The following is a 26,145-nucleotide window of genomic DNA, read 5'->3' as shown; positions in this document are numbered from 1 at the left end:
AGGGCTGCTCTGGGTCGTCGTCACTGTCAGCCCTTCTCTTAGGGGCTGCTGGGCGCCGACAGGGGAGCGGCGAGGAGCTGAAGAGCCGCTGTGCCCCGCTCTGTCTCCTCGTGGTTCCCTCAGGCTGTGAGCGGTGGGGCAGTGACTGGGGCAGCCATGAAGGACAGCCTGCGGTGCGCTGGGCAGGTCCTGCGTGTTGGGACTGGCGGGCCGTGAGCTGAGGGTGGCTCGTAGGGAGGCTGTGGGGCTCGGAGCGGCCACAGGGGGCTGTGCTGGGGGCTGGATAACGAAATCCAGGTCATCGTTATCGTCCCACTCAGCAACCTTGATGACAGTCATGACCGTCCTGCAGAGTGGGCAGCTGTTCCTCTGCTTGGCCCACTGCAGGATGCAGACCAGGCAGAACTCGTGGCGGCAAGGTACCACATAGGCCATGTCCTTTTGCTCGTCACGGCAGATAGGACACATCCATGCCTGCTCAGCTGCCATGATGTTCACGCTGTGGCCTGCTGGGGACTGAAGGCAAGGATCTGCTCCCCCGTCACCAGCACCACAGTGATGGAAGTTGCGCACTGCAAGAAGGGAGAGAGGCCACGGTCAATCGCTGTCCCAGGGTCAGGCAGAGGAAATATGCCAGTCCCTCGGCAGGAAACCCTCCTGGTCCCATGCCTGGGCCGCCCACACCCCTCAGGGTCAGGCTTCGGCCCTGGCAGCTCCCCACATCCCAGCGCTCACCCCATTTCCACCCAGCTCACCTCTGCTGCTACGCGTGCGCCTCGTGGGACCCCGGCTGCCTGAGGCAGACAGGCCAGGGAAATGCAGGTGATGGCTGTAGGGATGGGCACTGAGAGCCGCTGCCCGCAGTCCCCAAAGCACAACCCAGCACCCAAACCAAACGCTCGTTCCACCTCCAAGCCTCGCACACACGCTCGACAGGAGTCCAGGCACGAACAAACTGGACCAGGCTCTGCCCACGCCCAAAGGTTCTCAGTGAGGGTGATGTGGTCACAGTCCTTCTCTTGAACCTGTCATCACCTGTTGCTCTGTGATGTTACCACTGTCCCTGTGCCCACGCTGCACTTTGTGTCTGGACACTGTAAAACTCCTCTATAAGTCAGGAATTCTTGTGCAGCCACTGCTGTGGCCATAGTTCTGTGACTGTCATGATGCCAAAGGTTTCCAGCTGCACTTTGCTGTAGAAGATTGCACAAAAAAGCAAAAAATAGTAGCAGTTAAAATAGGTCTAAAACCCGTGTGGAACCCAGATTTGTTGTTGCTTTGGGTTCAATTTTAGATTATGTCTAATTGTTGGAGAGCCCAGGCTGGAGTTAATCTCAGTCACTGATATCTACTAGACATCAGTACTCAAAGAATGGATTGGGAGTGATACTCCTGCCATTACATGATTAATGTCTAACCTGGCAACTGTTGTTCAGGAAAAGATGAACATGTGAATCACTGAAGGTTATTTATGACTGGATCAGCTCCAAGGATGAAATCCGGGGATTCATTGGCTTGCAGATGAAAAATAGAATAGAATGCAGGCAAAAAGGACACTTTTGTGCAAAATGCCATGCTAATTGAGAACCCAGCAGTAACTCCCCAGATATGTCAGAATGCTGGAATGAAGCACTGCATGCTTCAAGACAGGCCAAAATATTTCCAACCTCCATTTCCTTTCTTGAACTGTGATCTTCCCTGCTCCTACTGCATGACTGTCTACTCTAGCCAGCTGCATTCATACGCCATGCATACCTCAGTGCTGTGCAGAGGGCTGTGTAATGGAGGGAGGAAGAAAAGTAAAAGTTTCAGAAGAAATATTCTCCTTACCTCCAGCAGTGTGTTTTGGAAGGTGACTGTAACCAGGCTAAGCCTGGCTTGTATTTTTCCATCAGGGTTCTAAGTGTGGTGCAGCATGCCAAAGAAGGGCTTAGGGAGATTGGTCAATAGCCTGAGCTGCATGCAGCCCGTGCCTGAGCTCCTCAGTAAGCCTGTGATAACTGGGAGAACTGGGAAAACTTGGCACCTTGTTAGTGGTAAGCACATGAATATCCAGTCCAGATTCCTAGAGACCTGGGTCATATGCCTTTTGGTTTAGCTTTAGTATGCCTTTAGGGTTTGACATACTCATCCTTTCATTTGAAAGCTATAGATGTTGGTTGCTCTGATAACAAGAAGATAATTTCTGTGTTAGCCACTAGATGGTTCTGTTTCTCAAAGAAGAAAATTACTCCAGAATACAGCCAGTCCTGGCTTTTCTTGAAACCTGAATATTAGTAGAGAACGGGTTCAGTGTAATTCCACACGTAATTAACACTTCATCTAGTTGCCTGACGTGGTTTTCTGAAGCTCACTTAGTGCAGCTGGATGTCTCCTCAATCGCTGATTAAATATTTCCTAGTTAATGTCAATTCAGAATTTCCAGGCAGAACAAATCCCTCCCTCTTATTCAAAGATAAGCCAAATCAGAATGGCAACGTTTTACTGCTTCTTTTCCCATACAGAAGTCATGCTGTACTGCAGTATGGAAAGCAGAGCAGATTCGTGGCTCATGCAGATATTCAGCACCGTGGCATTTTCAAACTGTTTGCATTCTGGTATGCAAAACAGTGAGAGTGGTGGGCTAGAAAAAACACCACCACCCTATTTCTCTATCCACTGTATCCAATAAAGTACTGAATATGCACTGGTGGTTTTCACCTTCTGTTTGTGAGCGCGTGCCCAACTTCTCCCTAAACACAGAAAGATGCAAGTTTTAACACTGAATCTTCTTCCCCTTCACTGCACACCAAGATGTCCTCGAGATGATTTTCCCAAGTCACTCTCTCATTAACTCCATTCTTTTGATCGCTCTCTCCCAGTTACTTCCAACTAGGAATGTCTTTTGCTTTTCTGTGCAGCCTTGCTTTCCTCAAAGCATAAGCCTTGCTATGAACAGCATCATAAAAAAAATGAAGATCACAATTGCCTGAAATGACTCTGAGAAAACAGAATGATTGATGTGAAGCTTCTGATTATCATATATAGCACTGAGGCAGCTTGGTTGTGGTCTGCTGGAAAAAAAAAAGACACCTTGCAGTCAACAAGGATGGAGTAAAATAGTACTGAGATAAGAGAAATGCCTGAGAAGGCCCATTTAAATAGACTGTCTCTATAGCTGATTAATCTTCATCACTTAGAATATTTTATAGTAATGTTTCATGAAGGCAGAAAGACCAAAAGCAAAAATAAAAACATATTTGGAACTGGCAGGTAGTGTGCTTGGGACAGAGGCATGGATGTGATCCTTGTAGCTGGGGGGCAGCTGTCAAGTCCCTGGCATATGATTGTGTGGATGCTGAGAATTTAGATGGGTTCAAGAAGCAGTCGTGAAGGAAAAAGTAATCCATTAAAGGCTCCCAGCTACAAAGACACATTTGACTTGGGAAATCTCTGAGCCACACGTCTCAGGGTCCTGGGAGAATATTCCCATGGGGAACATCAAAATGTATTCCCCTCTTTGCAGCTTACCTAGATGTTCTCTGATGGCTGCTGCCAACTACAGGATGATGCAGTAGATCGACCTGGGGCCCGAGTGAAGGCAGCTGGGCATATTATAGCATTTTACATGCTGGCTCTCCTAATAATATTTTTTTTCTATGTATGGCATGCTATTTTTCAGGCACATTTATCTATAAGCAGCAAACCATGTTAACACGAAGGTATTGCACAGTTTTGTTTTACATAGTCACTTCAGAGTAGGTATAAACCAGTGAAAATTCTCTCTGCTCTCGAAAGGCTCCCATTGCAGTTGCAATGGCAGCCAGGGGAGAAGGAGTAAATTGGCTTTTATTTCTGCTTTAAGATGATAGGGTCACTTAGCAAAACAAGAATACATGCTACACATGCAGCAGAGAAGAAGCTCTCATTCTGGCAATTGCTCACTAGAGATCAAGAATTGATACACTTTGTGGTCAAAATAAACATGTAGGGAGAAGATCTGTGATCCAAAGCATTGAAGGGCTTTACTTAGTGAGAAGACACCCTCTCCAGGCGTGCACATGGAATTAGCACAATGGAAGCACGGCCACTGACTGGCTCTTGGGAGCAGATTGATTTTTAAGTAGGGGGTATTTGCAAGGTTCAAAGCGAAGATGCTAATAGGAGGTTGCTGAAGAAAGCATGTGTATCGATTGCGTTAGGTGCAGAAAGACCTCTTGTGCTATCTCAGACTTGAAGTGCTCTTCACATGCTGCTACGGTACACGATACTAAAGTAGTCTGAGTAAACTCTTGAAAACTTTGATGAGGAAGACACTTCTTTTACCTGTTAGTAAGTGGAAACTGGAGAGAGGAAGAGTATTTCTTAGGCTTTACTCCGTGTGTTCATACACATGCACATAGAGAAAACTGCTGTATATAAAGGGTAGATTCATTTTAACCACACAAATTAGTGATCACCTGCTCCCCAGACAGAGATAGGGTGGTGGTGGGGTTACCCACTTGATGCCTGGATACTGAGTAAGCCAGGGAGAGGCATGGGAGCATCTTTATAGAAAAATTGAACAGGTCTTGTTGTAGTATTTCCTATTCACTCTCAGCTTGTGGAGTGAGTCACATCTCAGGGCCAGCTTCCCTGAGCGGAGATTTATGGAGGTGCTCACTGCAGATGCTCAGCCTCACCAGGCACAGAGCAGGATCCTCTGCCTGAACAGAACCCCGTGGCTCAGTCCCTGGTCCCCTCACATTTCAGCCTCTCCTCAGGACTCAGATGGAGAAGGGGAACAGTTGCTGACATGAATGCTGCAAAACTTGGTGGTAAATATAGTGCTAAACAGTGGATTCTTATCAGCAAGAACTGTGCTAACACATTGGTCAAGAGAGAGAGGTAAAAACAGCTGTGCCAAAGAGATGGATGCTGTAGAAATGCAGAATTGCCGAAGATCTCAGCCTCGTGCAGATGAAACTTTTCCCTGCCACAGCACTTATCCACACTTAGGCACGCTGCTGAACCAGGCTGGGTTCAGTCAGTTGCAGGGCCTCACACATAAGCAGGCTGAGTTGGCCCCAGCCATGGATCAGATGAGAGCTCCTCCACATGTGGCCTCGGATGGGGACAGCAAGAAGAGGAGCACAGCTGCTACAGACTATGGGGAGGGGGGAGGTGGGCTCTGCTCTGTGCTGAACTTGGCACTACCCTTGGCTCCTGCTCCCTGCCCTGATCAATAGCTCTCTTAACAGAGCCTCACTTCTCTTCCCCTCCCTTTGTGAATTTAAATTTTGCTCTCCAGCATCGCTGACGTCCTCCTGGCCCACCTCTTGGCTCTCCCCGCCTTCAAGCCCACTTCCCTGTGCTATAAAAGCCACAAGCCCCCAGCATCTGCCCTGCTTTTGCTGGGAGCAGCACATCGTGAGGAGCAGCCCTGCTGTGCACAGGTGAGTGACTCCTGCTACCTACTTCGGCACCTCTCTCCTGTGGATTTCCTTTTTATTTCAGCTTTTACTTTTCTCCACTAACGTACATAGCTGTGCTTGTTGCTGAACACTTTGTCCGGTGTTGGCAGCAAAGCAAGCAGTGCTGAGGAAACACAGCTCCGCAGGGACGGAGCCCACTGGAGCCTGAGGTGTGGTGGTGATGGGAGCCCTGCTCCCAGGCCTACAGTCACCCCACGTTTGAGCTCTGGCAGAGGTTTCCACCACTGCTTTCAAGCGTGAAAGTTGATTGGTTTGCACTGGAGGAAGGTCTGCAGTTGCTGGTCTTGAGTAAGATGCTGCTTTAGGGTTTAAGGAATTTGTAGCACTTTGTCTTCTGAAGATACCCACGATCAGTTTAGATCTGATGGATCTGTAGCAGAGCTCAGGTTCAGTGTGCTGTGAGCTGGGTGCCCAGCAGGAGAGCTGGGAGGGCCAGGCTGCCCCCACACTGCTTGGGGCTGGGACTGAAGGCCAGAAATGGGACCTAGGTTTAGTGACTTCCTTGTGGGCTTAGCTGGAAATAGAAATAAGTGCTTCACTGTAATTTTACCAGTGACTTGAATATGCCATAACTTCCTCCTCTGATGCTGCTTGAAGTTGCCAGACTGCTCTCATCCATATTGCTCAGCCAAAGTGTAAAGGCTCTGCACCGGGACTGAGAAGAAGCAGCAAGTTGACTGGATTGGCAGAAGTGCCAACTTTGTGCTTTGCTACAGGAGCAAAACTGTTCCTGAAACTTTTGTGTCATGTTTAGTTGAAACTGGTGCGTTTTTAAAGCTTTTTGGTGATCATTTAACAGTTGGAAATGAGGAGCAGGCAAGGAGACCACATTGTCTTGTTTTTACAGTTTTCCCTTTGGAAGAAGGCTGGTAGGCTGTGGGATTAGGAAAATCCAGACCTGAGGAGATCACAGGGCCAACACAAAGACCTGTGAGCAGATAAACAGGGATTTGTACTTCTCTTTTGTGCCTAGAGAAAGGTGGAGCTGGGGTTAGAGTTGCTTGGCATCATTTGGGGTCAAGTTGGTGGCATCACCTCTGCCTCAGTTTCTCCCCATATAAGCAGAGATAGAAAAATTAGAAGGTGGAAGAATTAGGGAGAAGTGGAGATGCCGAGCCCCCTGATTGTTTGGGCATTGCAAGTTACTCAGAGGAGAGCCATGTGCTTCACCAAAACCCCAGCCAGGTCAGGGGGCAAACAGAACATTGAACACACTGCGGCAGTCTGGGAAGTGTCCTGACTGGCTGATTCAGGCAGAGGACCAGATGTTGGATGCTGAGACACTGCACTGCTTAGGAAAAACTGTGTGCTAAAAGCTCTTCCTTTTATTTTTGCCATTTGCCACCAGTAAGTTCCCAGAAAAGCTGTACACAAAACCAGGCAGCAAGTAATCCAGAAAACCCGCCTGCAGCTGCGTAAGCACACGGGAGAGATTCCTTAAGCACCTTCATTTTTGTCTCACTGCGACATACACCAGCTGGAATTGGTGCACAGAATGCATCCCATGTTGTTTTACACGTAAAGAACATTCTGTGCCGGTTGCCTCTGCAATATTCAGTGTAAAAAAATAAACTCACAGTTCTGTTAAAATTACTGGTTAAAATCGCTTTTCTCTAAGCTGCTAGAGTAGGGGAAAAAATACACCGGCACTGAACAGTAGAAGTTAAAGAGCTTTTGACTTTGTATTGCAATAAAAGACATTGTCAGATTCTGTCTTTTTTCTTTTGTTGCCCTTGCAACATGCTTGGGAACAACTTGTATCAAGAGTTTTTCCATTCCTGCTCTGCCCACACTGAAAATGAGCTAAGATTTGAGCATAACAGTACTGAGGCAGAAAAGGGGAAAATCCCACCCTCACACAGGGAGCAGCTTCAATGTGGGCATAGCCAAGAGTACTTCCTGTAGCTCTGTACCTGTACATCTCTTAAGTGACACTTAAGCAAGCAAGGCTTTCCCTTACTTCCACTGCCAGAGGCTCCATACTGTCAAATACAGTTATATTTTGCACAAGGTAGGCTCTTAGCATTACAACTGGAGAAAGGTGATGCAGCTTGACCAAAATGTCACACATAGAGGGTGTAGTGGTAAGTAGAGGCCAGGATCAGGCACCTCCTACATGCTGTTTTCCCAACCCAGCACCTTCTGGCTGTTGCATCTAAATGCGTTTACAGGACTGGAAGAACTAACAGTGGAAACAAAACTGGAAATCATACTTTCGCCTGCTATCCGTGAAAGCTCACCTAAGAAGATGATTTCCTTTCAAGAAGATTTTCTAATGTATTTAGATGTAAAGAGATTGTTTAAAATATAAATGTGAAAGGTATCTCACAAGTGGGGAAAGGGTGATTTGCAGTCAATGAATATACAGAGGATATAGTATATCCAGGAGCTTGGCTGATGTAGTTATTATATTGAAGTAGGAAAAAAGAACACTCACCCTATCCTGGGCTTGCTGTAAAACTCCAGTGGAGTGAATCTCCAGAAGAGGCCCTTCCCTGCTGGCAGTCAGCTCTTAAATGGGTCTAGGAGAGGTGCAGCCAGGCTCCACGCCTTCCTGCAGCACAGCTGAATCGCCTTCACCTGTGCTCCCATGGCTGACTCAGTGCTCGCCTCAGGTGGTCAATCAGAGGCTCAGGCCGTGATTCAGCAGCCCCATACAATGATGGAGATAATGGCTAGAACGTACTGATGTCCAGTGCCCACATATGAAAGGCCATGAGGACGGTCAGTGGCAGCCTCAGGGCTGGGATTCTATGCCTGTGAAGCTGTGCCATGGGCTTTCATGGATGTTGAGGGAAAGCTCAAGCTGCACGTCTTAACTCAGTAGATGGTTCGCAGCAGTCTTTAAACAGAAATACTCAGGACATCCCCAGTGTCAGCACTGAGTCATGAAATGGCCCTGATAGGAACGTGCAGTCACAACTGACATCTTCCTTCACCTTGAGAGCTTTGATGTCCCTATGTCCACTTTCCTCCTCACAGCCTTCCTACCACCGTTCCACCATGTGGCATCTGATCCTGTGGGCATCGCACCCCCCGTGGTCACCAAAGCACTTAAAGCTGGTCACCATCTACGTGCTGGTGCTCTTGGTATCGCTCAGCTTTGCTTCGAGACACAGCAGACCTTTTAAACATCAAATAGACAACAGAAGTAAGTATGACTCTCACCTGATGCAATGTGATGGTGATCCTGTGGCCCCTGGTTACAAGGGATCAGGGTCAGGCTGCCAGGCAGAGTTCAACTACAAATCCTTGCAGGTGTTTCTATGGTAAAACAGTGGAGGGAGGTCCTGCTCTTCAATTTACACTTTTAAGAGCATACACAGATCTTAATCTCCACCTTATAGCCCTGAATTTGTCAAGGGAAATACTGCAATAGTTGATAAATACCTGAGAAAACACCGATGTACAAAAGACTGACAAAATGCAAGGCAGTTTATATTGACTATTTAAACAGCTTATTTTCAGCTATGTTCCATATATCTGTGACAGTTAACATTTACTTTTAAGAAGTAATAAAGCAAGCGCCGGTTGCTTAAATGTGCTTAACAGAGATCCTAATTTGTGTCCGGAAACGTCATAGAATCATAGAATGGCCTGGGTTGAAAAGGACCACATTGCTCACCTAGTTCCAACCCCCTGCTATGTGCAGGGTCACCAACCAGCAGACCAGGCTGCCCAGAGCCACATCCAGCCTGGCCTTGAATGCCTCCAGGGATGGGGCATCCACAGCCTCCAACATCAAATTGTCTGAAAGTCAAAATACAAGTGTCTGAAGCATGCTTGTTCAGAAATACTGTGAAGAACCAACCTGAATGAAGGAGAGCACTGTATGTCCCAAGCAAAAGCTAACATACAAACCAAAGAATTTTTGGGAAAATTTGTATTGTCAAAGCTCACCTTCCCCCCAAGGAGCAATGGCTCATGGTTGAAAGTGCAGTGAGCAAGAGGTGCGTGTGGGAAGTAAGGCCACAGGCTCACAGGGGGACATCCCTCTCCTTACAGAGAGAACTGGAGATGTAGGCAGTCTTGGTTTTTAGGTCCTTGAGTCAAAATAAAGAAATGACTTGGGATTTGGCAGGCAGCAGGACGTTAAACACTGTGTGGAGAAACAAAAGTGGATCTTTTGTTTGGTTTTCTGAGTTCAAGCAGCAAAACTCACAGGGGAAAATCCTGCTGCCCTGTGTGAGACTTTTGTGTGACTCTCATACTTCATTACGCATTTGAAGTCCTGTTCCTGACACCCCTTTGGTGTCTTTGGAATGATTTGGTATCACCTCCAGCGTTCATTTTCACTGACGCTGTACGTTAGTATTATACCTTCTCCACACCTGCTGTAGAACTAAACTAGGCTATAAGGCCAACTATGAGTGCATTCCACAGGAAAAAAAAATATCAACCCAGCTCTTTGAATTCCAGGCCCTGAGATTGATCCCTTTTGGTACGTGGGACGTGGCGTTCGACCCATTGGCCGGTTTGGGAAGAGGCAGCTGAGAGGTGGCCGTGGAAGCTTAAGGCCTGTGAGCAGGCGCCTGGATTTCCTCCTGAACGCCTTGTGGGAGCAGGAAGTGTTGGATGCAGAACACGGTGACTGGTGATGGCTGTGTCCCGAGGCGGTGACCTAACCTCTGCTCTCCAAGTTGCCCCTGCCTGCACCTCAGGGCTCTGCTTTTGCCTGGCAATCCCATGCTGCTCCTCTCTCTGCTGCGGCAAATTCCTTCAAGAAGAAACACATTGAGAGTAGAGGTAAAAGGCAATGCGTTGACGCCAGCACTAAGTGTAACCATAGCTTTAAAAAGTGTTTCTTCTCTCTTTAATCACCGCCGTTCCCTTCTCTGAGCTGTGATGATGCTGCACACTGTAACGTTACTCTTACCCAAAATCCAAAGAGCTCCTGTGCTGGGATTTAAACTCAGCAGTGTTAGTGTACCATGAAATCCTCCCGTCACATTTTAAAGTCAATGGCTGTCGGTATGTAAAAATAAAAAGTAATGGTTGGATGAAAGAAAAAAGGCTCTCGTTACTTTTTAATGTACCTGCATTAATGACATGAAATCTGTAGCTTTTATGCAGAGTGTTAACATTCACTTGTGGGAATGCAGCCCTGAAATACACTCTGGCCTTTTATCATTCTTGCTGTGCTGCTGAAAATATATCAGTGAACAAAAAAGAGCCTCTGTCAAAGATAACTATCTTGTCCCTGAGGAAGGACAGAAAATTAAAAAATAATTACTATTAAAAAAAAGTGCAAGGTTTTGCACTTGGGTCAAGGTAATCCCAGGTGTGTACTCAAACTGAGAGGAGAAGTCCTTGAGAGCAGCCCTCCTGAGAAAGACTTACGGGTCCTGGCTAATGAATAATTTAACACGAGCCAGCAGTGTGCACTTGCACCCCAGAAGGCCAATGGTGTCCTGGGTTCCATCAGAAGAGGGGTGGCCTGCAGGACAAGGGAGGTGATTGTTCCCCTCAGCTCTGGTGAGGCCCCCTCTGGAATACTGCATCCAGGTCTGAGGCCCCCAACACAGGAAGGATGTGGGGCTTTGGAGAGGGTCCAGAGCAGGGCCATGAAGATGATCCAAGGACTGCAGCATCTCTCCTATGAAGACAGGCTGAAAGAACTGGGCTTGCTCAGCCTGGAAAAGAGAAGGCTGTGGGGAGAACTCATTGCGGCCTTCCAATATTTAAAGGGCGTTTATAAACATGAGGGAAACCAACTTTTTACATGGGTAGGAAGTGATAGGAGAAGGGGGAATGGTTTAAAACTAAAGGAGAGGAGATTTAGATTAGATGTCGGGAGGGAAGTTTTGTACTGAGAGAGTGGTGAGGTGCTGGAACAGACTGTCCAGAGAGGTTGGTGATGCCCCATCACTGGAGGTGTTCAAGGCCAGGTTGGATGGGGCCCTGGGCAATCTGATGTAGTACTTGATCTAGCAGCTGGCAACCCGCCTGTGGCAGGGAGGTTGGAACTTGATGGTCCTCGAGGTCTTTTCCAACCTAAAGTATTCTACGATTCTAAGAAAATTGGCTAATTAAACTCTTCAGAGTAGTTCTGTGCCTACTGCAGGTAGGGTGCACTGATATAAAAAGAGATAAGAGCCTAAACTGTCTGACTGCCTTTAAAATCATGTTGTTGTTTTCAAGTACATGATCTGATCAAGCTCTCTGAGCATCACAATGTACGAATGGCAACATTAGACCACATCAATAAGCCTTGTGTTGTGGCTCAGTACTCCTGTTTGCCAGAGTAATTAACTCATGTTATACTCATTTTAGAAGAAGTGTTATTTGCAGTATGTTTAATCTTGATAACTACTCGCAGCAAGACTACTCAAATGCAGTTTAATCCACTGCACGCATCCAGAAAAGGTTTACAATTCAGCTAATGAATGATGGTTACTGAGTCATACTGCAGATGACAAACTAGAATGAACTCGCATTCCTAGTCGTGCTTTGTTAGAATCACTACTAAAATTTAATAAAGATTGCATTAATTATAGCAGATAATTCAACTCTTGTTTCTGTTTGTGAGTGGTCTGTCAGTAAGGTACGGATGCTCCACCTCCCTGGAAAATGACCTGACCTGGAGGTGGTAGGGGTTATTTCTCCCTTCAGCTGAGCAAGAGGACTTTGAGTTGCCCATTTGCCTTTAACTGAGAATGGTTGTTTGTGATGCAGCAGTGTGGGCAGAGTGTTTCCTGACCAAAGGGCACACAGATCCACACTACAGAGGAGAGCTTTTGTGTTTTCTTTATGAATCAAGTCCTTGGAAAGGCATTTTTTTCATAAATTGTTTTTACTCTTTTATAATTTCTCTTGACAATAATTCTTGGTGAGTATGCAGATAACAACAACAAGGCAAGCTTAATATCCACTCAGAGTCAATCAAATTGATCATATCGCCTTCATTTTACCTGTTAAAATATTTTCATTTATAAAAATTAATCTAAATATAAATATTAACACTAAAGATTGAAATCACTTGATGACAAAATAATCCTTTGTGTGCTATAACGTATGCTTTCATGATTTTTTTAAAACAGTAAATTATATCTTTGCACATATTTGGCACAATAAACAGTTGTAAAAATTCAAATGCCATGTAGCAGGTGGGATTTTTTTTCTTTTTTTTTTTTTTTTTTTGCAATGCCTACACAGTACACATTTTTCTGTCAAAGAAGACTGAATATTTTAACATTGTAACACGATAATAGTTGTTTTTCATGCCTCTTAAAGAAAACAACCTATTCCAAACTTTGTTGGCTTGTTTAAATCACGCTAACAGAACAAAAGCCAAAGAGTTATTCTATTAAAATTAGTCATTTCTGCATCATACACAATATTGGTTATTATTATTAGACGAATATGTAGACCAACCACCAGTAATGACATCTCATAACACACATACCTGCGTTAACCAGAACCTGGGAATGTGCTGTATACATACACGAGAACAGTCAAGGGAGGAGGAGGAGACTGCGTAACAGGAAATTCCTAGGCATCCTACTCTGTTTAATCTCCTTTATGGATTGCATATATAAATAAAGTCTATTGTTATATATATACTCATATATTAAACAGAGCGGGCCAAATTCTGCCCTCACATCTGTGCAAACCAGTTCTGGAGAACTGGTATTGTGTGAGAGTAAGAGAAGGCGTAATTTCACCCAGAATAAACACATCGAGCCACATTTCGGCAGATGGAAATTCATGGGAGAGATGGAGCAACACTTCTGCCTCCAAGGTAGGAAGATGGCTGTAGATATTGTGACGTCCCTACGTACGGCTGGACAGCAGCACGCTGACGGGCTCAGCTTCAAATACTCAAGGTGGATACGTGACTGGAGCTGTTTTCCCAGCCTGCCCATCCAGCCCATCCTTACCAGCCTCCCCTGCCTCCTAGGCCCTGCTATACTCCGAGCGTTAGGTTTTGCTCTGTAGGTACCAGCAAAGGACAGTGACATCTCACTTCAGGGAGGTGTCCTGTGACCCTTCATGCTGTGGGGGATCTTAGCAGTTCATGTCCTCCTTCACAGCATGCCTCCCATCTGCCCAGTCTGCATATGTGTGCATATATCTGCATATACTTGCACTGCATTGTGTGGCATACAAAAGATTCACCGGCCTCACACTTACCTTCTCTAACAAATTCCTTTGTACACCCCAGAACAAAAAGCACTGCAAATTGGCACGGCCCTTCCCAGAAAGGGTGAGAGGGACAGCTTGTAAGCAGCATCTTCCCTCATGGGCATCTGTTCAAAGGCTTTCCAGGGTTTGGTGCAAATTTCTGGGGTCTCAGGAAAGGAAAGAAGACATCTGGTGACTCACAGTCCAATTCAGAGTGGTCCAATTGTAGTGAGGCCCTAGGTACTACACCAAATTGGTTACAGATGGGTGAAGGAAAAGACATCTGGGCTACATTCATCTCCTCCTCAGAAAAGACAGCAAGTGGCAGAAGAGAATCTCTTACAGGCTGCAGCCACCTGACAGCCACCAGTCAGTCAGCAGAGATCTCACCCACAGCGCTTTTACTTTCTTTCTCCAATCTTAAAGACTTGGTCAGAACAGATTCTGAACTACAGAGTGGTTGGACATCACCAAGCGGACAATGATACCAAGAAGAACAAGACAGACAAAGGTGGTGGTTTCACAACAGTACTCAGATGTGTCCAGATGCCAGGACTGTAACCCAGCAGACATCTGGTCCACATGTGCTGCGTACCACCAATTCATGGCTCATCATGACATCCATGCTCCCCCCCATCTCCGACAGCAGAACACAGAGCCCTGGAGCTAGAACTCTGTCAAAGGTACTCTGAGCAAACAGAGAAGTCTTTGCACATCGCATCTCCTCCCACCTGCCTTGTCAAAACTTCCACTGGCTCCGGGGGAGCAGTTAGATACACAGATCCTCCACTCTCACTAAGCAGCTAAAAGCAGCATACACTGCACAGAGTTGTTCTTATTGCTCGACAAGACAGATGCCTACATATATAAGAGGCCAGCAAATGTGGATCACAGGTCTGCTTTGTTCACTCTTTCGGTATGAAATATTGGCCTGTAATTGTGATTGACTGAGTGTACAAAAACATACTGCAGTTTAAAGACGACATACTTTAGTACAATCAATGGGGAGAAAAAGTGCATCTTAAAATGTGGAGCCTTGCTTTTGAAACTCAGCGTCCCTTCCAGAGTCTTGTGAGAACTTTAAGGCAGAGTTTCCTTTAGCAGACCACAATGCTGAAGACTTGGACAGCTTTCTCAGTGAGGTATCCAAACAAAGCCCTATAACTGAGGCATTGTGGGTTCTTGAGGGTCCATTTTCAGCTGGACATACACAATGGCTGTTAAGTAAAGGCACTCTAGTGTACAGCCTTAGGCAGTGTGTTATTGGCAGTAGACAAGTCAAAGTTTAGTACATCACAGCAGATCCTATAGCAGGTTCCTGGAATAGAGAGGGACAAGGAAGAGAGAAAACATCAGCCAAACACAAAACGAGCCTGCCAAAGGGAGCCTGGTCCTTCTCACTTCCTCATTTCTCTTCCACTTATCTAATGGCAAACTGCTTAGGCACAGTTAACATTTTTTTCCTTGAAGAAAGATCAACGACGACTGATAGTTCTGCAGTGAAACCTGTTTGTTCAAATCCTGCCTTGCCAACACACAGCCTGCCTGCCTACTCCTCAAGTTTCACCTAGGCTACCTTTGAACATTTCTCAGAAATCAGTGCAATTCAAGATGACCCCTCACCTGTAGAACTGCACTGTGCAGTTGGTGTTGGGAGGGCCTGAACTGCAGGACCACAACTTTATTTCTTTACTTTAAATAAGGATAGCACCTAATTAATTACCTGACAGCTGGCATGCATTCCTACAGGCTAACATTCAGGAGCAAACAGCTGCTATGTGCTGGTGGTATATAGTCAGACAGCTTCCAGTATAACAAACACAATCGTTTAGAGCAATGTATTATTTTTCTTCACACTATTAAGAGAAGTTTTGTGAAGATGTTGAAATACATCTGCCTACGCTGGCATCTCTCTATATAACCCACTTCATAAGCAGCTTTAAAAACATTTGTGTTGATTTTACCAGTAAGTCCTTGGCAGTGCTTTTCCTCTCTTTAGTTCTTTGTGTTAGAGATCCTTGAAGCATGAAGTTTCTGTTAAATGTTCTGACAGTGGTAATTGGAGACCCATCTATTTTTTCACCTGGGAAAAATACAAACATGGAGATTTTTCACTTAACAGACTGCAGCCAATGTAGCAATGCTCCTGAAGAGTTACAGCTGCTGGAGGGAGAAATCTTCCCCTAGGACAAATAAGACAAAAACTTCCCCTAGGACAAAACATGGATTTAATTTAAATGGGAAACAGCATGCTGTGATACTGGAAGTTTACTGAAGTTTGAGGCCATGTCAAATATTGGAATTACACAAGAGTAAAGCAGGATGTAAAACTGTCAGAGATGAAGGAAACATGGAAGAAAAGAGCACTGTATTTTACAAAACTAATTCACAGCCATACTCTAGCATACTAACCACATCTCTGAGCCTGGTAACATGGACTGAACTTGGTAGGCACAGTCATTAAGAAAGCAGCTGTAGGCTGTGAAGGGTGGCAAGTGGCTAGTGGCAATTAGCCCTATGACTGCCTGCCCCTCACAGCCTAACCTTGTGTGCTTGGCAGCAGCCTAACTTCTGCAAGACATGAATTCAGCATGCTTCATTTGCTTTTCCCAGCCTTTTGCTTCTGTTCCTGCTAATTTGCTACTCTCATACCATCTGCTGGAAGAGGGAGCAGTGATGTTTTATGTACTGAATGTGTATTTTGTTTTTACAAGTGCAATGGCAAATGAAGAGGGTGGACACATCTAGGCTTTCTCTGTTCATTTTATAACTTAATCTCACCCCTATTTTGTTGAATTGTACATTACACTGAAACTTCTAAGGAGCGTCTACAAACATAGCATAGGTAACAACTTCAGTGCACCTTTTATTGGTGGAGCTGGAAGTTTCCTCCTCTGCTGTCTTGAGGTGTCAATAGTATGCATCTGAAAACAACACAAATGCATTACTCAACTCCATTATGGAAAACGAGGCAAGATTTCCCCAATGTATTTTTGAATACTACATAATGTTCTGGCACCTGGTTTGTTTGCTTTTGATCCCGTTTCCTTGTCAGGTGAACACATGGAGCCACGTTCAAGCCTGCAACAGTGAGAGCTGATATTCTGCTCTCAATATCTGAAATCTTCAAAGAAAATAAGAGAGAGAGAGACAGACAGACAGATGGGGAGGGGGAAAAAGAAGTTTGAAAATTACTATGGATGCCACTACTAAAATATATCCCTCCCCCCAGTCACATCTTCTTTAATCAAAGCATACAAACAGATGGCTGAGCTCTTCAGCAACTCTGACACTTTGCTTTCCTGTATACTTTAGTCCTGATGTCAAAAGGGGGTTAATTAAGATGAAGGGAAAGAGCAATCCAACCTACTGTGTGACTCCAAGGAAAAAGCATTTTGCTCCTTTTGAGGAAAAAAAAAAAGAAGAGAATCCCCTGTCTGCCATCTCCCAGTTACTGCTAGCTATACTTCCAGGTTCATTCAAGCTGTGTTTTTCAAAGGCTACATTTAAATAACTACTGTTTGGGACACATTTCATAATTCAAAATTAATTTCAAGCACACACAACGTACATCCTCTGTCACAAAATGCAAACGTTTGATCTTGAAAATTTGTTGTAAGCAATATGCATGCTAAACACAAACATGCATAAATGCAAGTATCACTATGAAAAAGCATTCAATGGAAAAGAAGTTGCTGGGAGAAACAACAGGCCAGGGAAGCAAATGTAGGGGGAAAGTAGGCTGATGAGTGTCAGAGAAGTGAGCTGTCAGCTGCACGTTAATCTGATTCCTGATTTACAACACCTGAGGTGTTTGTTCTGCAGAGGGCCTTCAGTCCAATTGCATGCTATCTTTTTGTCATCCTGCTCTCTTCTCACTTCCATTAAGGTGCATAGCAGAAATTACCGACCATGGCCAATGAGGCCACTGCCAATTTGCCATCTATTTATTTCAGCACTGCACTTCTGACGTCTGGAAGATGTCAAACTGAGGGCTTTGAGCACACTTCCACTGAGCAAAATAAACAGGCAATGCCCTGCTGAGGCCATCATGTGGCACAGCCCAGTCAGGAAGCACTGCAGCACACTGCTACTCTTGTGTGCACTGTCCCCGTGCAGCATGGCAGCCTTATCTTGTTCAGCTTTCTGATCAGGCCTTGAAGTTTCTTCCAATCTCAGACTTCCTGGAACCTGCTAGAGAGACACTAGGCCACATAGTACAGGAGCCTCTGCATTTTGCTGGGCTGTGCATGGCTCAGCAGTCAAATCCCAAAGCAGACTTGCAAATGCTGAGCTCTGCCCTTGGCCTTTTCAGGTAGATCCACCCTGGCTTCTTTATAGAGTGCTCTACAGTCTGTTGATTAGAACTAGCCAAGGCTGCATTTGCAGTTAGACAACAGCCCCACGCATGACAGCACACCACACGATCTCTATGGGAGCGAGGAGCAGGGACAGTACTACAGTAACACACTGCTGCACTCCTGTCTGAAAACAAGCTGGGGGAAGAAACAAATACAGTACATCTGTGCTGAGCGACACGTCTCAGCTGTGCTTTGCTCAGCTCCTGTGATGCAGTCATGTATCCTTGCACCGAGAGTTTGCTGCAGTACAAGAGAATGTTGCAAAGAAGCGTGTGCAGGTGGAAGGGAGGGAAGGCGGCATGAAGCAGCGAGTGGCGAGGAGCAGCCGTCCTCACCTGCAGCTCTGCATGATGCACCTGGGCAGCTGCAGTGGCCACCTGGTCCTCCAGCTCAGCCAGCTCCGATTCTGCTGTCACGCTGCTGATTTGCCGTGCTGCATCCTCCAGGCTGGTCAGCTGCCCCTCCAGGCCATACACTGTGCTGGCCGTCAGGTACACCTGTGGGGCCAAGGGGGACAGGGGCAGTGATTCCTGTTCTGTGAGCACAGAGGTTCTCCACGACACCTCTGAGCTCCCCTCCTCACTAAGTCATTGCTAGTAGGTGCTGGCAGAGGTAAATCATTCAGGAATAATCCAAAAACACACATCTGTAAAGAGAAGGGAGGAGAATGAAGAAGCTGAACTCCAAATTCCTTAGGTGCTACGATGCTATGCCGAAAAAGACTTGTTCTGGATTCGCTAGCAAAAAAACCTGCACCAAACCAAACCACAAAAGAATGCTTAAAAGTTTCCTTTTCTATTTTTAACATTCAATTTCACAACAAAAATTAAAGCTCGCAAGGTAAAGTCAACAGATCACACCTCATGTAAAACTGTATTTACTGAAACACTTAATGCCTTCAGTATTATTCACACTCAATGCATTCTGGCAATCCAAAACCGTGCAAGAATAACAGTCCAGCAACATGTGGCCATGAACTTCTTAGAAAATAATGGTGCTCAGATGTACAAGTCAATTTTCCATTTCACTCGGGTCTCACACAAATATGCAGCAGCCAAAAGTTTTGCCATCCCCTGGCCCTGAGGGGAGTCAATAGACTTATCTGGGCAACACGTGAATGACAGATGCCATAACTTAGAGATCTTCCCTAAAAAGAACTTAATATGTTCACCCATCTATGATAATTCTGATAACTGAAAGAAGAGATTTCATTTCCCATTCTGCTACTCAGAGCACTAATTCACAATGCATTGTGTCTTATGTGTTTCTTCTATTTCATAAAGAAACCTAAGATACAGCTGAATGGAGGTCCTTGGTTTATAGAAAAGGGTGATTTTCTAACACCAGCTTTTGACAACTGTGCTTAAAACTGTGCTGACCCTTGTCAAAATACTACTCTTTCTGCCTATTTATAGATAGCCAACAGACTGTTCCATGAGGCTGGTGACAGGACAGTGGAAACGAAATATATTTTCTCATTTTTCCCACTGGCAGTTTCACTCACCCCAACACCAGGAAAGGCTGCAGTGCTACAAAAAGACCATGAATTAAACATACCCTGTGGCAGACTTCATGGCTCAATGGGCAAACAAATAGGATCAGAAGCAGATCCTTGAGTGTAACTTCCCTACATATGTCTTGCACTCAAGTCATTATTTCTGCCTGTAACTCCCAGACCCTGCAGTCCTTTGATGTAACAGGTATTTAAATAATTTCTGGCCACACTGTGAGTTTATGGGTCTAAAGTGATGAAGAATGACTATTATAATAATAATAATTATTATTATTATTTTATTTTGTTATTAAGCTCTTAGTTGCTTGCAATTTTTTCTTTGTATTCATTGTTTCAAGGCATAAATGTATACATATCTTGTTCATATTTTTGCTAAGAAACAAACTCCCTACATCTTGTATGAACTGCATTTTCTAAGGGGCAATATAATGGCAAGAAATCCTTCTAAAATGTACTTAGAACAAACAAGTGACCTGATTTAACACCTTTGCTCAAGTACTTAGAGACAGATATAGACTGTGAAGGTGACATTATGATCTAAATATAATTGTTCCTGCTTTTGTGGGTTTTAATTATTCTTTCCATTTACTTCAGTGAAGTGTCTTTGTGGTCCAACATACAACAGCCACTTCAGATTAACAGGTCCTTTTTTGGATTTATCTGTTATATCCAAAAGCTCAGAGAAAGAAGAAAAGGGACAGTGTAATAACAAACCTCTTCAGAAAGAGACCACAAAAAAGAAGAAAAAAGAAAAAAGAAAGAATGTCAACGATGTTTTTGTAACTCAGTCACTCTCTACATTCATTAGATTTCAATTTTATTGATCATTTTCCAGCTACATCTAAATAGAAGGTTTTCCCTAATAGAAAGATTCTCTTTACCTGAACTTCCAAACAGCAATGGTGTATTTCCAGAGGAGGAGGAGGAGGCTTCCAAGCGGATGCAGCGCATGGATGTGTGCCCCCATCTGCACTGGTAAAAATTCTGCATTCCTGAATTTCTTAAGGCTCTTTAAATCTGTGGATGTGCAGTACTGCAATCCTGACAGCAAGCACTTTTGCCACCTACTTCAAAATCCTTTCTGGAGCAGAGAAAGATGTGTGGGGTCTCAGCAAGGCTGAGCTGAGCCTTATTAATGAACACCACAGCAAGCAGTGCTCTGCCTCAGCATACAGTATCTTCTCAGTGAGAAATGCCTGGCCCAAATGCAACTGGAGATCACAGCACCACAGATGTCAAATAGTAAGAAGGACATGAAGGATTGCTGGAGCTTAAGTGAGTAAAAAATGCACCTCAGATAGTTTTTAATGCAGTTTCCCCTAAGAAGAGATTCTGTCTTTGAAAATTTTCTGGGGGCTAAAGACATACACGATGTGCTTTCTTGAATTGATCGGGATGGTATAATAGGAGTGGATTCCTGCGAGATCTTTAAAAGCTCCTAATGAAGGGAAAAACCACTGAAAAGTGATCAGTTAGATGTGGGAAGCCGAGAAAATCAAGTTACAAATGTACCAACTGCATTACGTGGGTCCACGAAAATATTCCAGTGGGCAGTGACTTCTCTCTGATTCAGCATCACACCTTTCCTGAAGATGACAGGCACTCATGAAAAAGGAGATGTTTGTTTAATTTGACCCCTCCAGCCTGCTGCTCTTACTGGCTCCTGGTGCTCAGTGCTGGGGAAGTGTGCACGGAGAAGTAGCCCTCCACTTTTCTGTGTGACTTGGGGCAGGCTTTCCCTACCTGCCCTTACAACATTGAAGCTGTGCTGGGACTTGGGGATGCGTGGTTTCAGCGAGGCATGGCGCAGCTGGACAGCCACAGGGATTTGGAGGGCTTATGTTAATTTTTAAGATAGGGTTTCTGAAATTGGTTGTAAAACACAGCACGTCCCCTCTCTCAAATAACAACACATTGAAAAAAAGGAACACACAACGCAGCTGAATACGCTGCGTTGAAATAAGATCTTTGGTTCTGTTGGTGTATTTGTTTAGCAACACAGGACTAATTCATACCACAGGCTGATGCTGCCTAAGCACTCTCTCTTTCCAGCTGCCTCACACACACACACACACCCACTCACACGCTGATTTGTGTTCTTACATTTTCTTCCAGTGTGGTGAGCTGTTCGTCGAGTCTGATGGGGTCGGTCCCCAGTGGGAATGAACCTCTTCCCTTGTCCTGAACATCATCTGGGAAATCACAGGGACCGGTGGATTCTGCTATCAGCTCTTCAGTGGCATTGATAACTTTCAGGACCTCTGTAGATATGTTGCAGAGAGAGACAGCAGAGTACTTCTGTTTTGATACAAGAATAGAGAGAGAAAACAGCACTATGTTAGCACAGAGGGGTATTATGTAGCATGGCTTTGCTTATACCTGTAGGTTTAAAAATGCCAAAAATAATACACCTGGCTAGTTGCTGAGGCACCTATTTCTCCCTTTTCAGCACATGCACACAGATACAGCAGACAGGTAACACACACACACAACTATTCCACAACTATTTCTACTGGAGGGCTATTCCAAACCTCATGTGAAAGGAACATACCCATATCTAGCTTTAAAATCCAAGTGAGCTAGATACAGCTATCTTTGCAATAGCTTTTAAAGCAGATTTTGAACCACAGCCTTCTTTTTTGGGTGCTGGGAAACAGCTGTGGAAGCATGTCTCCTTATCTACAGGAGCCATCCTATTGCAGCCACAAACAGGGAGAGCAATCTGCAACAGCCCTGTGAGGACAGCAGTTTATATGGATGACTGCTAGGAACTGTATGATGGCCCCAAAAAAGAAAGGTTGAGCTATAAGTACATAAACATTTGTTAAATAAGCTATATCAAATACCAAGGAAAAGCATGCAGTTTAATCCATGTTCAAAAATGTAATACCTCAACCAACTGTAAGCCTTTTTTCTTCATCAGTGTTCCTGATTTGCAATTGGTTGTCACCCATCCCAATTCAGATGATTCTTACAGAAGCTTCAGCCTTCAGCACAAAACCTCCGATGGCAGTGAAATTTCACCTGCCGTAACCCTCAAGCATCAAACCCAACATCTAAACCGTACAACTTGGTGGCTGAGACAGAGCCTGTTGAAGCCAACACAACCACCATCACTGAATTTACGCACACTCCATACAGTGCTGCTTTGTCTAAAAGTGAAGGAAGTTCTGATCTAAACTCAACTAATCCCTCAAACACGCATACACTTATGCATGTGAATGTGAGACCCATCCACCTACACCCTTTGTAATGCAAATGTTATTGTAACCAATATTTCAGACAGTCTTCTTAGCAGAATATGGGGAAAATAGTGTTTCTTTCATTCACACAAACGCTGGGGGGTTGAACTGGAAAACTTCGTATTCTCTTTCCTGTAGTTTGTTTCTCATTTCTATGTTAGATATGACTTTTACTGAACTACTACTTCTTTAGCAGTGTCTGCTCAATTGTAGTACACCAGTACGATAAGGCATCCTTAGCACTGTTATTTCTCTGAATTACAAGAAATAATTGGACACATGAGATTAAAAATAAAGAGAACAAAGCAAATACTGTATGCTACTGCACACAGATCTTTTGCCTGGTAGGACAGCCATGAGCAAGGAAGCCTAGGACTCTCTTACAGAGAACAAATACTTGAATCCCATAAATAGCTGACTGTTTTTTCCATTTATGTTCACAAGTGCCAATTAGGTTAAAAACAGATCAATAATTTTATAGGATAGAAAAGAAATCAATGTTACTTTGTTTTATGATTTGCTTTTACAAGTACCTAATTCTTATTCTATTTTGTCAGTAGAGAACAAGACAGAATAAAGGCCAGACACTACATTTTCATCATCTACATTTTCTTCATCATCTTTGCTGATGTGTGTTCTCCATTTCAAAACCTGTAACCTCACTTCAGCGTTCTTTTTTTTTTAATTATCCTTTGTAGTTAATGATGGATTTCCAAAAAAAGACTAAATCTAACTAGAAAAAGGTTTCTTACAGCAGTATCAGAGAGTTCATACTGGCACTTATTATGAAGTACTGTGTAACAGTGTTATTATTTTCCTGGCAAATGTTCTATGATAGGAATCTTTCTGAAACCGAGATTTTGAACAAAATACCCTATATTCTCAACATATATGATCAGGAGAAAAAAAGTTCAGCCAGAAACAAATACGAATGTTAGCTTTTCTAGATTTCTGAGGTAAGTTGTTAGTGGCAAGTGCTGCTTGGCTTTTAAAACCAAACATTTGATTCACATTGCACAAGGCAGCCAGATGAATGTTTATAAAGCGCCTATCTCAGTGAACATATTTCAATCCTGGTTGCAGGTATCCAGACACAGGAGTCACGGCTTTTATTTAAGCTTTTGAAACTCCTACTTTTACAGTGTGACAAGGATACAGCACTAAATATCACAGAGAAATAACAGGGACAGTAAAAACGACCTTCCTTAGAGTACCTCTGACCAGCAGATCTCACAAAACTTAAGAGCACGAGCAACACTTTGAAGTGTTTACATTTAAACTTTGTGAAAGTTCTCTGCTGAAGGCTATTCAGAAGTCAACTTTGCCTGGGGCTGCATGATGCGAGACATAAGAAGTTATCAAAGTCTGCTCGAGGAAGACATGAAATAAAAATGTAGAGTGTTCAGGAGTTCTCAAACTGGAAAAACTGCATACTCAGTATATGTTTTCACTGATGTGCCTACTTCTTCTTCAGCAACTGTCAAAAGCTGTTTCAGTCACTCATGTTTCGTAACGGCTGGCTTGCAAACATAGTAAGCTACTCTAGGGAAAATTATTTCATGCATGTAAGGAAAAAAGAAAAATTCTGGAATTTTGGTGCTTCACAATCCCTCTCTCAATCCATCACATCAAACTTAAGAGTTATGAGATTCTATAAAAATAACGTTCACAGACACGCATACCAAGACCATCCTGGTAGGTGGATATTTCAAACTGCTACAGAGACCTTTGGCTGTCCAATTTATCTTGTCCATGCAAGAAAGGTCATTGTTAACACCCATAGGGCATTCACAGAGACAGCTAGCACACCATGACAAATTCCCTCCCATCTGTCTTGTTGAGCAAAGAATATAGATGTGATACACACAGAAAGCAATTTCTATTTACAAACAGCTAGCACAGAAAAATTAAGCACAACCATTCTTCCTGAAACACCCTGAAACACCGTGATGCACCCTGTTTTCATCTGCGATACCACAATAGTCAGTTAACACCACTCTTCTCAAATTAAATTGACACAGATGATTTAAATTTGTGTGCATGCACCACTTTTGAGAATCTCACCTCCTACTGAATTTGAGATTAAGAGCTTAGAGGAAAGAGGAAAACATCCATTTGTATCTTTTTATGATAATTAATGCTCAGGCTTGCAAATATTGTAGATATCATCAAAAGGAGAAGTTCAGGTTCCTGAGTTCTTTGTGGAAGAGTTTTAAAACCAAAGGAATACTAAAAAAGTGTTTGTGTGTTCAAACAAATGCACACGTACGTGTGCCTGCGTGTTTTGAATATAACTAAAAGCATCATATGAAACATCTTTGCCATTTCCATCTGTGCTTGTGCAGATGTTTCAGTGGTCTAAGCCAGCCCTTCCTGTCAAGCCATTTCCCCTCTCTTTGGCTGACACTCCTTCCCCTGCTGACACTGCCTATATTTCTTTTTTTTCTTCTTCTTGAATTAGAAGTGCTGACACAAAGGATGATGAATAATGGAAATCAAGTAAAATGCTTTATTTATATCTGAATTTATTTATAATTGTCTTTACTTATTTATTTATACCTGAAACAATGTCAGTGTCCAAGCTGCTGAGAGTAGTCAAGCATTAAGTACTCCTAAGCAATTCAGCAACCTATGACATCCACACATCACTTCTTGTCCATGAAAGCTATATATTTTATTGCTCAAGCTCTTTAAAGTAGTAAAGTTCTCCTTTAGTTGCCCTATTTTTCTCTTCATGCTGTACTCAGCCATTAGAATCTTCTTTTTTTTTTGCCACTATAACATTATACTACTGTTAAGCTCTGTTAAACTGTTGTGGCAGGCAGCAACCAGTGATTCCTTAGAGCACAACTGACATCAACAGATCAAGAAATAAAGCCAGGGGAACTTCCTTTGCTGCTAAGAGTTGTGCCAGTTTTGATCACGTCAGCTGCACTGCAGTTACGTTCAGCTCCAGTCTCAAGCCTGTTTCTCAGTCAACAGGCCTCACCTTCTTTGTGTGGGGAGCTTATGGGGCTGGGAGAAGAAAAGTTTGTCTTTGCTTCTGGTTCATTCATCACTTCAGGGTACCTAGACAAACTTGACAAAAACAACACCAGAACCCACATCTGCCTTTTCCCTTCTCTGAAGCCTATGGAAGTTCACTGCAAAGCTTTGAGAAGGACCTGAAAAGACCACCACAAGTTTACCTTCTGCATGGGCAAGCAAGAGTGGGGACACTGGCCACATCACGGTGTGGAAAGAACAGAGCTACCAAGGCCCAGCCAGCTTCCTTGGTATTCAAAAGACATTTTGGCTTAAAAGTGTGTTGCAACCAATCAACACCATAAAGACTGGGAAAGGAAGCTAAAATTTCCCTTGAAATGAAGACAAGTGCACAATAATAAACTATGCTATTAAGAAATGACTCTTCTACCTGAGACTTCTTACCCTGACTTTAGTATCAATACCTC

At 44.0% G+C, this 26,145-nt stretch overlaps 1 protein-coding gene across 4 annotated transcripts in view; it reads right to left on the bottom strand.

Moving 5' to 3' along the window:
• Positions 1-12,020: 12,020 nt before the first annotated feature.
• LOC122159683 (myosin VIIA and Rab interacting protein) overlaps positions 12,021-26,145 on the bottom strand; it is a 176,957-nt gene continuing 162,832 nt past the window's right edge. For 3 of the 4 annotated variants that reach the window (XM_042817475.1, XM_042817474.1, XM_042817473.1), the window contains exons 10-15: positions 21,555-21,749; positions 18,274-18,435; positions 16,597-16,701; positions 16,441-16,501; positions 15,542-15,660; positions 12,023-14,895 (exon numbers count right to left, since the gene is read on the bottom strand). In XM_042817475.1, the coding sequence (XP_042673409.1) occupies positions 14,863-14,895; positions 15,542-15,660; positions 16,441-16,501; positions 16,597-16,701; positions 18,274-18,435; positions 21,555-21,749 (675 nt within the window). In that variant the 3' untranslated portion in view covers positions 12,023-14,862. Of the gene's footprint in view, positions 14,896-15,541; positions 15,661-16,440; positions 16,502-16,596; positions 16,702-18,273; positions 18,436-21,554; positions 21,750-26,145 lie in introns of all 4 variants that reach the window. The other variant, XM_042817472.1, reaches the window with a different exon arrangement.

The sequence above is a fragment of the Centrocercus urophasianus genome, unplaced genomic scaffold (genome assembly GCF_019232065.1).
Source record: "Centrocercus urophasianus isolate 14NV4802_14NV808 unplaced genomic scaffold, USGS_Curo_1.0 seq_16, whole genome shotgun sequence".
NCBI classification, from domain to species: domain Eukaryota; kingdom Metazoa; phylum Chordata; class Aves; order Galliformes; family Phasianidae; genus Centrocercus; species Centrocercus urophasianus.
The sequence above is the reverse complement of the archived record's forward strand: the minus strand, read 5'-3'. Positions and strand labels throughout refer to the sequence as shown.